We start from the raw sequence: 15,101 nt of genomic DNA on the forward strand, positions 1-15,101 counted from the left end.
AGTCCATTGTTAATCTAAATTGAACACACCTGATTTATTTAGTTTTGTCTACAATCTCTTATGCACATACAGCAGAGTTACAATGTGAATGCTTTATGATTTGAGGCTTATGGAGAGATAGGGTGAGTCAGGATTGACATACTGTGTCCTATTCTCAGGCTTTACCTTCTCACGGCAATTAATAATTGTGCAAAAACGATGGAACGACTCGCCCCAAACATTCATTAACTCCAATCACTAGTTATTATATTGAGACTATAGGGGGATTATCCCTGTCCTCATAAAACAATTCTCCATATCCACCTGCTAGGTCTGGAGTCACTCAATTTTGAACTAACATAAACTGCTGATGGCACATGACAATATATTAACAGTGAATGGAAGCCTGAAAGTCAATGCTTACAGAGAAGTTTAGAGAGAATTGCATCTGTCCTCATGGGAGATACAAGAAATATTTTAGTTTTTTTTTAACTGATGAGGTTTCCCAGAAGGGAAAAAAAAAAAAAAACTTCTCTCCACATATTGAAATTGATTTCCTCCTCTGTAGTGATTCCAATGTTTACCTTCTAGCTAATTGCAAGAGGCAGAACCCATTCAGTGGTGAAAGAATAAGACTCACAGAGGAGCAATGCATTTTCTTCTATGCCTTTTGGACCACAGCCACATCCTTCATTTAGGAGGTTCATTCCAAATAGCTTGCACAGATTAGTCCAATTCGAGCTGCTCCACATTGAGTTAAAAGAGAAGTTTTACTAAATGTTGGCACACTGAAATTGCATCTTTAAGTTGTTGTGTGAACAAGCCTCAAGATGAACACCTTCCTAGCTTTAATTGCACATTTACAGCCTCAAACATGTTCATGGACAAACATCTGCACAGTTTTTTTTTCTGAATCCACTTATAGTGACCACTTAGGTGGTAAATTATGTATATTCCTTATTTCATGGCATTGATTTTTTTTCGTTCATTAAATCCACATGTAAAATCTTCTCTCGCAACCTCTGCTCTACAATGCTACAACGATCATGAATGTAATTTTAATTTTGCACTTTAATTATTCATTTAGACTGCGGTTTATTTGATAGGGAATATTTATACAACATATAACTACAATGCTTTTTTAAAAACAAGAACTGGGTGCACACGTTTAGCTGAAGTTGGCATAGTGCATAGAAATGGTTGGTTTCCTGCCTCAGACCTGACTTTTAGCCATTCCCAAGTGTTGCATACAGATGAAGTTGGGGCTTTGGAAAATGCTTTCAGGAAGCGTAATGTAAACCTGCTTTTAGTTTTTTTTACTATTTGAAAAACAAACCGTGTCCAAGTAAAATAAAATTCTCTGATAAAACTAAATTAATCCCAATATTCAACAACAAATATGTAACCTTCTATAACATCAAGACGGTAAAAAAACAAAAAACAAATAAACTTTAGACTGTGCTTCCAATTTCAGTACTTGTCCGGAAAGCAACCAGTTTATATGAAACAGGCTTAAGAATATGTAAAAGACGGGATGTATAATTTTGACTTCACATAGACTGGTGGACATCCACAGTAAATTAATAACTTCGCAGCCTGTTATAGTTTTAAAAAAATCATCAAAGTTGTATTTTGTGTTCTCCCGAGAAAAATGACCCCACCAACAAAAACAGTTCAAAAACAGTATCTCACTAAAGTGAGTACACCACTCACCTTTCCGCAAACATTTTATTAAAGATTTTATAGGTCAGTGCTGAAGACATACAACTTTGATACAATGTAAAGTGGTCAGTCTACAGCTTGCATAACTGCATAAATTTGCTGTTCTTCTCAAAACAAGCTAAACACGACCATGTATCTGTAAACCACTGCCAACAAAAGTGAGTACACGCCAAAGAGGGAATGCCCGAAACTTTGCTCAAAGTGTCAGTATTTTGTGTGGCCACCATTATTTTGCAGGAATGCCTTAACCCTTGGCCCAGGAGTTCACTAGCGCTTCACAGATTGCAACCGGAGTCCTTCTCAGCTGTTCATGATGAAATCACAGAGCTGGTGGATGTCAGAGACGCTCTGCTTATCCATCCTCTATTTGAACTTGACCCACAGGTGCTCACCAGCGTTTAGGTCTGCACACATGATTGGCCAGTCCAGCACCTTTGCCCTCAGTATCTTTAGCGGGGGCAGGGGTCGTCTTAGAGGTGTGTTTGAGGTTGTTGGCATACTGGCCTGCAGCACAGTTTCTGAAGGGATCACGCTGTGCTTCAGTATGTCACCGGACAGCAGCACTCTCACCACCACGCTGGACTGTAGACAGGACTCACTCATCTTTGAACTCCTGACCTGGTTGCCCACCAAACACGCTTGAGACCGTCTGAACCGATTAAGCTCATCTTAATTGATCTCATCAGACCACAAGACGTGGTCTGCTTGTCATCGTCCTGTTTGCAGGCTTTCTTTGTGCATCGTCTCTGCACATCTTTTCAGACCCTCAGAGAGTTCTTTGCCATGAGGTGTCATGCTGAACTTCCAGTGACCAGTATCAGAGAGTGTGAGAGCGATAACACCAAATTTAACACGTCCGCTCCCCATTCACACTTGAAACCTTGTAAGACTAATGAGTCACATGACACCTGGGAGCGAAAATGGCAACTTGGGCACATTTTGGAAATTTTCTCACTTGGGGCTGTAATCACTTTTATTTCTACCAGTTCAGACACCAATGGCTGTGTGTTGAGTTATTTTGAGAGGACAGCAAACTTTCACTGCTGTGCAACTCTAAACTGACTACTTAACAGAGTATCAAAGTGTCATATTTTCAGTGTTTTCTCCCATGAAAAGTAATGCAATATCTACAGAAAAATGAGGTTTGGGCCAACTTTTGTGACATACTGTAACTCATTCAAAGGTGATCCTATCTAATTCAATAGTGATGCAATTCAAATGAAACACATATCAAGCAACATATGACTTTAATTTGCAAATGTCCTTGTGTCTTGCAGATCAGGAGCGGATAGGAAAGGACTCCCATTATGAGCAAGAAGGAAAGGTGCAGTTTGTTATAGATGCAGTGTATTCAATGGCTCACGCCTTGCACAACATGCACAAAGAGCTCTGCCCTGGGAAGGTGGGTCTCTGCGCTAGAATGGATCCCATCAACGGCACCCACCTCCTCAAGCATATTCGACGGCTAAAGTTCTCAGGTAAGTTTCTTCAGTCTTTCTGATTTTAACAGAGACCATTAACTTTTCACATAAGCAAGACGGGACGCTGGTAGTTTTTTTTTTTTTTTTTTTTTTGTTTTTTTTGCATGCATTAGCTAATTTCTAAAAAGCAATTTATTGCAGTAATTCTGCACATGCAAAGACACATACATGAATTAGTTTGTCTTTTTTATATATTGTATTAATAGCAAACAGTAACACACATAGATACTAGCCAAATAAATAAATAAATACGTTTTGGATTAGTTTTGTTCTGTAATTTTGGAGGAACGCATTGCAACATTGCCAGCTAGAAAAAAAAAGGAAAGAAACACAAAGAAACTGCTGAAGATTTTCTAAATGTTTTGGACTATGTAAACGGGCTTCAATCCTGCATGTGCAAATAATCAAAGCAGCAGTGCTGTGAAGTTAATGTCTGTGTAATTTCTGTCAGTGATCTTTAACTTACTCATTCACATAATTTGATATTAAGCTTTCACAATTATTTTCTTGATTTAAAAAAAAAATGTAGGTGGAAATATAACAAAATGATCAGGATTGTGAGATGATTAGAGACCCTTGGGAAAGCAACCAAAACCCAAGACAAGCTAATCCAGAATAAGCAAGCTGTTATTTACTAGCCTAGTGGAAACAAGGTTAAGTCAGCATGTGCGTAACAGCCTGTTTGCTCTGAACTTTGCCCAGCGAGTAATGGCCATTCTGGTGTTTATTCTGTTCTGGTTTATTTTCTCTATATTTTTCAGGCTTCCACTTTGGTAGTGGTTTCAACATGCTCTATACACTACCATTGTATGTGTCCTTTATAATTAGAGAGATTCTTTTTCTACCTTCCTAGAACTCTTTATAATTGATTTTTTTAACTGCTTAGATACTGTTTTTTACTTAATCTGAGCAGCAAAAGGGCCCCTTAATTCCCTGTATTTAGTTGTTGATGTGTCTTCTGTAACGCAAAACACAAATGTGTGAAGATATTGCTGGCCTTTAGGTCCATAGACTCTATATTACAGGTTTTCATCTTTGAGTTAAAACCTTATAGTACGCTGGTAACTGGTTAAATGGGTGAGTGGAGGGTCCAAGCTTGTGACACGTGTTACCGCATGCATCTGTGAAAGTAACTTTAATATGGTGTTGTAACTTGAAGCAATGGTAGAATTTGCATTTCCTAATAATTTTCTCAACTCGGAGGTGAACTTATCAGGCATAACTGTTCCAAAGGAAAGAGAATAAAAAATCTGGGAAATTTCTTGAAAATGCTCTTTCCCCCACATTGTTGGACAATACGATGTGAAGAAACTGTCTGTATTTAGTCCAGTAGCACTTCAGAATAAATGAGAAGTCGAGCTTAAATATAGGCTTGCAGTTACAACACAATGGTAGTCTTGGGATTTATTTAGTTATATACAGACATTATTGTGTAGACTCTTTGGTCTCTTGTTCTTGGTAGACTGTGTTCCCTTAAACATGTTCATCCATGATAACTCTATATCTCACCCTATAACCCCATCTAAGGCTAATGCCCCTAAATGAATTGCAGCATCTAAAAATTAAGCAAATGAGGCCTTATTATTTGAGCTTGACGTGATCAAAGTGGTAGATGAAAAGGCGGAGTATAAAGAATTACAATATTGGACACCATGAATGTCATGGCTGCATTTCATAACTACACATCTATTTTTACAATGTTACCTTTAATGTATTGCGAATAAGAGAGGAACAATTTTGGTTCAACCTCTGGCAAACATTTATGTTTGATTTCAACCACAACTGTAGAGCTGCTTAATAATTCAAAGAACTTAGTTTACAACCCCCATATGGCTAGAAAGAAGTATAGCTTAAATCTAAACTATTACAAAGCTAAGCCTGTATCAAAAACTGGGTAAAATATGTTTACTTAATTGTATTTTTTTATTCTTTGTATTTGTAATATGAAATGTTTTATATTTTTGCAGCTTGTAAACAGATTTGTTCTCTGAGCAGACTCTTTTATACTGAAGGCTTTTAGTGACGAAAATAAGATCCACATTATAAATCCTTCCAGTCAGGGAAATAAAATGACCAGAAAACTGAACATTTTTTTTTATTATTATTGTTCTATAAATAGACTGTCCTGTTCTTTATGGTAAAGAACAGGACAGTCCCTCTGTTATGTAGCAGGTCAAGACCGCGTCTTTTGTACTGGAGACACAGGTTCGAATCCCAGTTGTGTCAGAAAGGGCATCTGGTGTGAAAACTCTGCCACGTCTGTGTGCCAGTTGTGATGCCTTGCTCTGGTGTCTTCTGAACAAGGAAGCATCCAAAAGGATTTACTAACCTGCTTCTTGATGGAAACATGTATAACTTAGTATAGCTTCCTGTAATATGAGGCTTTGAGTCTGTAAAAAAAACTTTTGAAAAATGACTACTGTTTCAGATGTTTAAAGCATTTCATATTACCTACTTTATATTGACATTGTTGGAAGCCGTACTCTTTCCTAAACTCACTGTTTGATTAACTTTCCCTTCCTGCAGATGGCAGTTCCAAAAGAACCACTCTACTGACTTACTTCCCTTCATTTTTTTTTGGCCTAATTTCCCTCCCTTCTTGCAGCATTACATTATACCCACTTATCAGTCAAGTTCACTTTCATGACTGGCATATTAATAATTGACTGCTTTCACACAAAACGCACTGATCCAGAGTTCCATTATGTAGACACTGTTTTATAATGCTTCAGAACTCAAGACAATTAAATTCCTTACAGAGACTTGAGTATGCACTGTTTATACAGATAAATTATTCATTTGAACTCCTGCTCTTCAAGCTAATTTGTCATTCTAATATCTGCTTATTACAGAATGTCAGTTCAATGTTTAATTCACATTTGAGAGGTGAAGGGAAACATTTTCCTTCAGCTAACTGAGTGAGTCATTTTGCTGTCTTTCTTATAACAAAAGATCAGGCACACAGTTTTACGTTAATAAATGCTTTCATATGTCAAACATTCTCTATGTAATTTTTGGTGTTAAAAGATGATGGTAACTTCATGGCACCTGGATTAATCCTGCTGCTGCTGCTGCTGAAGCCAAACGCAGGTTATCGTCAATTAGATTCACAAGCAGATTATTACTTTTTATTTTGCCTTCAAGCCAGTTCAGCAATGAGTTCATCCACAGACCTAAACTGAGTGAAAACAAACAGCTTTTCAGTCCAAGTCAACGCAGTTAGTCGCATTATCACCAGAGGTGGGTCGTAACCAGTTACATTTACTCAGTTACATTTACCTGAGTAACCTTTTGTACAAAATATCCTTCTGGGAGTAGTTTTACGACATCATACTTCTTACTTTTACTTGAGTAAATATTATGAATAGGTATCGCTACTCTTAATTAAAGTAAAATGTCTGGCTACTCTATCCACTGTGAGTAACTTTACTGAATAAAGAACAAACTTGTTACAACCAAAAATCCACCTGAGAGACACCTCTACAGTTCATATTAAGGCGAGACTTCTTCTCTGTAAACAAGTTTTTTGTTGTTTTAATGGTGCTGAGCTCATCAAGCCATTTACAGGTCAGGTAACCATACAGTAAACAGTAGATATTGTCATTCAAAGTACTTTGCACTGTCCTAACTTACTATATACATTAACTGCTTGGATTCATAAGTTTTATGTTGAAAAACATTGTTTAGAAAAGTGTTTCTTCTGCCTGAATTCGTTCCTTTGTAATTGTTATTGGAATTTTTTATGTTAGTCATTAAACTACCAGAATTTGTACATCATTGAATACTTTTGCAAGACTAATTACATAATTTTTAAATATTAAGCAGTTGTCATAAATATATACCCAGTACTTGAGTTGCCTTCTTACAAAATACTTTTTTTTACTCTTACTTGAGTAATTTCGTGGTTGGGTACTTTACTTTACTTTGACTTGAGTAAAAATATTTTGAAATAGTGCTACTCTTACTTGAGTAAAATTTTCTGTCTACTCTACCCACCTCTCATTATCACAGTGAAAAAATCATTAGCATAAAACCTAAAGAATACATTTTCATTACAAATGCTAAAACATTCTATCACTGACAAAGAGCAAGACAATTTGGGTATTTCTGAAACAATATTCAGGATTACTTCACGTTTTTACTAACTATTGAGGCTTCAGCTGTCTTAAGCTGGGGAGAAAAATCACACGGAAAGAGTAAATTGCGCCCTTGAACAAAAGCTATCAAGATCCTCTTAATGTCACCGATGCCCCGGCTGCAGTTCAGAGTCCCTCGGCTCAGAGCAGAAAAACAAACGATGGGCTACTGCTCCCAACGTGCCTCTTTCTGGTTTAATGGTTTCCCTTTCCTGCTGTAAAACAGCTTCTGTGTCCTCCTGTTAATCATAGACAAACACTTTGATAGGCGTTTAGATTAGCAATGCTTATTTGATTTTTATCTAAAGTACTCCGCTGAGCCCGCATGTTCAGATGCAATCACAATGTTCACTGAAATGTTTTGCACCATATATATAAAAAAAAAGTCTGTTAAATTTAAATTTTTTGGAGAAAAGACAGACATTGCATCAAATGTAGGTTAATCCAAAAACACTTTTTTACCCCCCAGTTTGTATTCTGCAGAACGTGGCAACCAAGAAGCTTTGTTGTGTTTTCTACAGCGTTTTTAAGATGCCTGCAAGCAGTGACACGAAGCTCCTGTGCAGTAAGCACTTCTTGGTTGATTTTTGTTCCTACCAGGCAGACGCTATTCGCACACTCTGTCCAGGAGGGATGCCTTGAGGTTTACACGACACTCCATCTAATTGCATCAGCTCACAGCTGTATATTGATCCAGCGCCGATCTATAAACGAGCAAACTGCTGAGAGTGGATGTGCGACGTGTCACATTTTCAAACATGATATTTTTCTTTGTGTGGTGAAAATTATATGTTTCACTTCAGGAAACAATCAGCGTTTGTGCCATTTTCTCTCAAAACAACAACAGACAAATGTTTATAGCACTAGGCCAGTTTTTTTTTCTCTTCTTTTGAGATGAATCATTTACAAGCAAGCGGAAGATTTATCGTTACACATTCATGTTTGATGTCAGAGTATTTAGCTGACTTCTGCAAAAAGATTTGTTCAGACTGCATCTGTTGTAACTATATTGAAAGCAGTTGGTTGAATCAAATCCTTAAAGAAACAGCTACATATCTATTGGGATCAAGCTGGTCATTAATATACTGTAACCCTTTGGAGAAGATTTCTGACTTCAGGGTGACTTTCGCTCATCGTTGTCCACCATCGTTTCATTGTTTTCACAAACGTGTCTGAATTTGTTGGCAAAAATGTTCTATTCTGAAACGCAGATTTTCTTTGCAGAACTTTTAGCTGTGGCCACAAGAAACAACAGAACAACCACCTTTAAAGGTATATAGCCACATAATATGCTTAAAAAAAGACCAAAAAACATTTGATCATGATAAACTAAGTTTATATACTCCAAGCCCTCATCTTGATAGTGTTTTGATGGTCCTTTTGGAGCTGAAAGATAATGGGGTCTCGGGCACGATAAACACCATCTAGCAGCAGTACTGCAGAACTATCATAATGCCGGTTTGCTTAATTTAAAAATCAATTGCAAATAATGCTGGTCTGAGCCTAACCCGCTGCGATGCCTTGCAGTAAAGTGGCAGCTTGGTGTGATCCAAGAGCAACCGTTATTAATTAAATACACCTACAGCAACTTTAGCCTAATATCAGAACATTTACTCATGCCAATCAACTCTGCGGTGACATATGAGCTTCGGCTGGTTTTGTGTCCGCCTCAGTGAACACCAACGTTCAGACTGTATTCCCAGCGACATTCCAGTCTTTTCCCTCTAGGAATGATTCTTTTTTTGCGCATTTTTCACTGGATCTTGGACCTTTCTTCACTGTTTCGCTGGGGGATGCTAATAGCCATTAGCCGCTTCCTTGTTTTAACCCCTGCTGCGCACGTGCAGTTTGTACTTCTGTTAAAATCGTAAATAAACACGAAAGGCTTTATTTACTAACAAATTCAGCAAAAAAAAGAATAAAACACCTAAATAACAACTAATACGCCAGCAGGACGTGATAATCTGTCATAAAAACTATGCAACTAGAGTGAGCTACTGAGGCATAAATGAAAAAAAGTCAAATAACCTGGCTATGCACTTTTAAACTGTCGGCTGTTTAAAGCTGCTTCTTTCTCGTTCCCTTTTCTGGAGTGAATGTCTGGTAGTTGTTCAGGCTTCATTTGGCTGGGACTGAATGAAGCTTCCTGTCACAGTTTATGTCTCTTGCAATCTCATCAGAGAAAGGAAGGTGTTTCTGTTCCACCACAAACCAAAAAGCAGCAAACTTGCCGCTTTTGTTCCCGAAAGGGATAGACATTGCAATAAAAGAAAGCTTTTAGAAAGTTTTTTTCTTTTGCACATCTTTGCTTCTTCCAAAAGATGTTTGGTGTTAATTGTTGTGCAGCTAAAAGGATGATTCCAGGTGACATGTCTGTGATAATGCAACATACACTGTTTTTCTTACAGTTGTTAGACTCACCATCAAAGCGTACATTATTCTGATTGTTTTTAATGTGAAGCTGTGCCAATGCAGCTAAAATCAATGCACTGTTCCCATGCCAGTTGCTGCTGTAGTGTAACATCAGTGTTTTTCACTTGAGCTGTCCAATGTATTTAAATAATAGTTGATAGTTTGTTCCTCTGAGTGGTGAGCATTATGCATTTATTAATATGGTGATGTAAATAGACAGAGTCTTGCAATATCCTGATCTTTTATTTATTTTACATTACAGACAAATAATTTAGTGTATTTTATGATAGATGGGCCCATATTAGCCTTATAATTGTGAAGTAGAAAAAAACATTTTTATTCTGTTTACACATTCAAAAAGCGTTGCAAATACAATATTTCTTACCAGTCCCTTTGGGTCAGTACTTTTTAGAACCCCCTTGATGTAATTCCAGCTGTAGGTTTTTTGCCGTATGTCTCTACCAGCTTAGTACGTTTAGAAACTGATATTTTTGTCCATCATTCTTTGCAAAGTTGTTCAAACGCAGTCAAATTGGATGGAGGGCATCTGTGAATGGCCATTTTCAACACTAGTTACTTAGCATTAGATTCAGGTCTGAACTTTGACTAGGCCATTATAACCCATGGATACTTTTTAACATAAGCTCTTCTATCGTAGATCTAGTTTAGGGTAACGTCCTGCTGAAAAATTATCCTCCACCTCAGTATAATTTTTTTGTCAGCATCAAACAGGCTTTCTTTTAAGACTCCTCCATCAATCTCCCCATCAACTCTGAACACTGCCTCTGTCCTCTGATGTAGAAAAGCATCATCAAAAGATGATGCACCCACCACCATATTTTACCATGGAAGTGCTGTAATATCTGCCGTGTTATTTGTTTTCTCACACTTAAGCATATGCATGTGAATATTTGCGTGCGAGCGCTCATCTGACCAGAGCATCGCCTCCCTCCTGTTTTATTGTGTCTCCTACATGGTTTTTGGCAAATCACAAACAGAACGTCATATGGCTTTCTTTCAATAATAGCTTTCTCCTGGTCCCTCTTACACGAAGGACAGATTTGTAAAGAAGACAGCTAATAGTTGTCCTGTCAACAGGAACTCAACATTCAGTGGATCTCAACAGTTCTTCTAGAGTTCCCATGGGCTTCTTGGCTGCTTCTCTGATCAATGGTTTACTTAGCCAGATTAGATGGATGGCTTTATATTGCCAGGTTTTCAGTTGTGCCATTGTCCTGCCGTTTTTCCATGATTGACCGAATAGTGGTCCAAGAAATTTCCGAAGCTTGGGATGTTGTTTTAGAATCTAACTTTGTTTTGAAGCTCTCCACAACTTCATCTCTGACCTGTTTGGAGTGTTCCTTCGTCTTCATGGTGCCATTTGTTTGCTCAGGTTCTGTAAGGATCTTCTGAAGCCTTCAGAAAACATTTGTTTTTACAGTTAAAGTAAATTTCAATGCAGTCTGACTCCTAACTGGGTCCCTACTTAAGGTAATGGGTTGCACTTTATTTTAATAAAGTTAAAGGGGTTGAATACAAATGAAAGTCAGTACACCCTAATTAGAAAAAGATTCAGTGGGTATGAATGTGTTGCAAGTCACTGGCTGGCATTGCAAGTTACATTGCCAGCATGTTTGTTTATCATAATTCCACTTATTCTTTTAGATTTTGACCACACCTTTTTGTGGTAACAAAATTCACATTTTTCAGAGAGCGCTTTCTCAAAAGTCACATGTTCATTCATTTTTTCATTTTTCTAAAACAGACGAGGCAAAGAAGCCACAAGCCTACTTAAAAAGTGAAGTGGAGTCGATGTAAGGTCTGCATATGGGTCATTAGGGCTTAATGATTGGCTGTCGTGTAGTCATCAGTCACCAAGTGTTTTTGGTTGTTTAATGATGCAGAAAAAGAACAGGTTGGATTAATTATTTCCCCCAGTAATAATTAGGGAGTGTATGTATATAGTGCTGAAGACAAGAGAGGGCCACCGTCATTAAATATTACATATAATTACACGCACTTCATTAACCGCAACTGTTTCTTTAAGAGCACACGATAAATGAGCAGATGAGTGGCCCATAGTACACATGTGTGACCCCCGGGCAATGCCATATTAGTACACAGCAGAACGCAGCAGTGGCAGGGGTCTCGGTGGAACTCATTAGGCCTCAAACTTTTGAGTGGACTGTTTAGACAAGCACTTTATGGAAAATGACAGGCTTAATATCTCATCATTAACTCAAAATCGGAACATGCTGTCTCAAACAGTATCACTCTTTGTCATGACTTCTCTGGCATTCTATGCCAATGCAAAAAGGAGGTGAAAAAAAAGACTAGTGCTTTCCCTTTCCTACTTTCTTCCTCTGCTGTTATGCCTATGGCTACAGAATTTTAAAGTACTCTGTCTTTTTCACGACATAAATGGAAATCTTTTGTTCCACATCCTAAAAAGAAAAAAAAAAAAGCATTAAAAACATTATTTCAGAAAATATCTGCATCTTTCTAACACTGAAACTTGCATTAAACATTTAATGGATGCAAATTCTATACGTTTAGAGGCTTGAAGTTGTTGTACAGGAAAAAAAAGAGCTGGATTTCTATGAAAGACGTGTTTTCCTCTTTTGGTTCAGCAGTGTCCAGGAGCCCTTGAGCAGATGGGTTAACTCAAAAGACTTCAAGGGTTTAGTTTAATATCCAAAGAGAAACCACAAACACACTTTGTAACACTGAACTGTTGAGAGAAAAAGCACATCATGATAAAAAAAAATCTTTGATAGAATATGTGGCAGCTTAGAAGTGGTGTAATTCCTTAATATGTTTATAGAAACATGTTTCCGTTCTGCTTGATAGAGTCACTGTAATCCTGCAGCGATCACTCAATGCTTTAGTGTGGGCGATATTGTCACATAGGCAAAGGCTGAGCAAAACAGTAATGCTTGTAATCCAGTAGGGCTGACTCATCGAGATATGGATTAGGGCAGTATCCTCCAGAGTCGAAACAAAGAGCAGGAAAAACAATACTCATCAGCAGAAATCCTTCGGCTGCAGGTGAACATGTTTATCCGCTTGGTCTTAAACAGGATGCTTATTGTGCTTGGGAGGCTTAATAATGACATAACGGTGGCCCCAAATAATAAGAGGGGGTGTTTGAAGTCAGGTATTTGTTAAAGTAGAACTGAAAAGAAGTTTCTTTATTTTGCCTCCAAGATTTATGATTGAAGTACTCCAGCTTCCCACAGCTCTTTGTGACTCATAATTATGGATTGTCCTAAAAACAAGTAAACATACTTTGACATGCATTGATTCACAAATACAAAACCAATTTGACACCATCTTAACATTAGGAAACTGCCAGTTGCAAATCTCAGGGGCTCCGTAGAAAAATAGATGTTTTTCACTGTCCAGACTGTGATGTGCTTTACAAATGACGAGTACTGTGATCGTTCATAGACTCTAATAAATACTAAAAACACTGTTTATTAAGTCTGGTCTAGATCTGCTCTGATTTATAAAAGAAAGCATAAATTGTTTGTCCAAGACCAGCCTGTACATGTTGAGTTCAGTTTAGTCACTTCACCAGCTTAAAAATCTGTACCAAATGACAGGTAGTTGCTGTTATAGTTTAGCATAAGACCGGTTTTGTGTGGGAATTTGATCAAATGCATTCATTTCTGAGTGGTTTTGATTTTGATTTGATTTGTTGATGGGATCCCCATTAGTGCAGCCATGCTCTCACTATTCCCCCTGGGGTCCAGCAGTTAATAAAAAAATAAATAAAAAAAAACACAGCTTACAACAATTTCTTTATCTTTTGAGAATGTACAACTTAAGTCAAAGCTGTTGTATTTTCAAGGACTTTGAACTGGGGATAACTTGACATGGCAAAACTAAACAATGCTATTTGCAAGATGCCTGTGCAAATTATCAGTTATCCGGGTCATCGCAACACCAAGCAGGCTTAAATCAGAGGCAACCGGACTTTTGCTCAGGCTGCTATAAACTGAAAGACCTTCAGGACAAGTTTTAATAAGTTGTACACTCATCAGTGACTCCCATCAATTTTTTGTTGCTTCTAACTTCATCCATCCATCCATTTTATATCATGTCTATCCCTTGTGGGGTCATGGGGGGTGCTGGTGCCTATCTCCAGCTGGCAATGGGCGAGAGGCTGGGTTCACCCCGGACAGGTCGTCAGTCTATCGCAGTACTTCTAACTTGTTCTTTTCAATCAATATCCATGCACCTATAGCCACAATTACAGAGGTATGTTAAGGCAACAGGGGATTATTGCCAGTTGTTAAATAAATTCAGTGTACAGAAACTATTAGGTCAAATTAACTTTGAGTAAATCATACTATGGCATGGGTTTTCCTTTAGCATTAATTTCAGAATCTTTTGCTCTATAACTGTACCACTATGGGCTTAAAGGTCACTCAGAGAGGAAGAAACCAATTATTTCAAAAGCAACATTTAGTCTGATCTAATGGCAAGAATAAAAGGTTGTATGTCTTTTTATACAATGCATTTAAATATCTGGTTTCAATTGTATATGAAGCCAGTAGACTAGCAGTATGCAATGTTATGGGATTGAGTTTAGCTAGCAAAAACACCGTGACATAGAAGGACGCATATGGATTAGGTGTGGATCCCTTATTTTATTGTCCTGCCGTTTAAAAAAAATCCTTTGCAAACTCAAGAATTGCAAAGTATAATGTAATTGTGCGGGTTATTGCATCCAACAACCAAACATTTTAACTTATTCAAGTTTAGCTTCAGCGTCATGGAGCGTAGACAACAAAACCACTGCAAGAAATAAAAAATGGTGGATCTGCACAATTGGTTCACCATGACCTTCCATGACCAGGAAATACTGTGACATTACTGTTAATAAAAGGAAAAAGTAATAGGGAATAGACAAAACTGAATGGATTTAAAAATGTGACACAAACAAAATATAAAGATATCTACGCAGCCCCTGGGGAGGCTACATCAAATATTTCTGCAGTCCTAGAAACTAGTACACAACAAAATGTATTTAAGGACTAAAAAAAGTGGATTTTGCATAGCTGTCTGAAGCTAAACTTAATAACACTGAGCTCAGGATTTCTGAAATAATATTTAATATTTTCTCGTTGATTTCAGCTAATCTCAGTCTAAACAATGTCCTAAAGTTTATGTCAGTTTTGTTTCATCATATCCAGCAGTTTTATTTCCTCTCACAGTTCTATATAACCTCAAGACATTTGCAGATTGACCTTTGAGTTGACAGAAACAGCCACCTATCAGTTTGCACAATGGAACAGACCTTTCAGTCACTGCACTGATTGGAGATATGGGCTCTGGTGTAGAAATAGAGCCAGACTAGATCAAC

General features: G+C 37.6%; 1 protein-coding gene across 1 annotated transcript in view; it reads left to right on the forward strand.

The window, feature by feature from the left end:
• The window catches only part of LOC105928022 (metabotropic glutamate receptor 4), a gene marked incomplete in the record, with an annotated part of 92,957 nt that overhangs the window by 54,280 nt on the left and 23,576 nt on the right, over positions 1-15,101 (forward strand). Inside the window, 1 exon segment of the mRNA XM_036152009.1 lies at positions 2,979-3,179. Within this exon segment, the coding sequence (XP_036007902.1) occupies positions 2,979-3,179 (201 nt within the window).

Source organism: Fundulus heteroclitus, chromosome 20, assembly GCF_011125445.2.
Source record: "Fundulus heteroclitus isolate FHET01 chromosome 20, MU-UCD_Fhet_4.1, whole genome shotgun sequence".
NCBI classification, from domain to species: Eukaryota; Metazoa; Chordata; class Actinopteri; order Cyprinodontiformes; family Fundulidae; genus Fundulus; species Fundulus heteroclitus.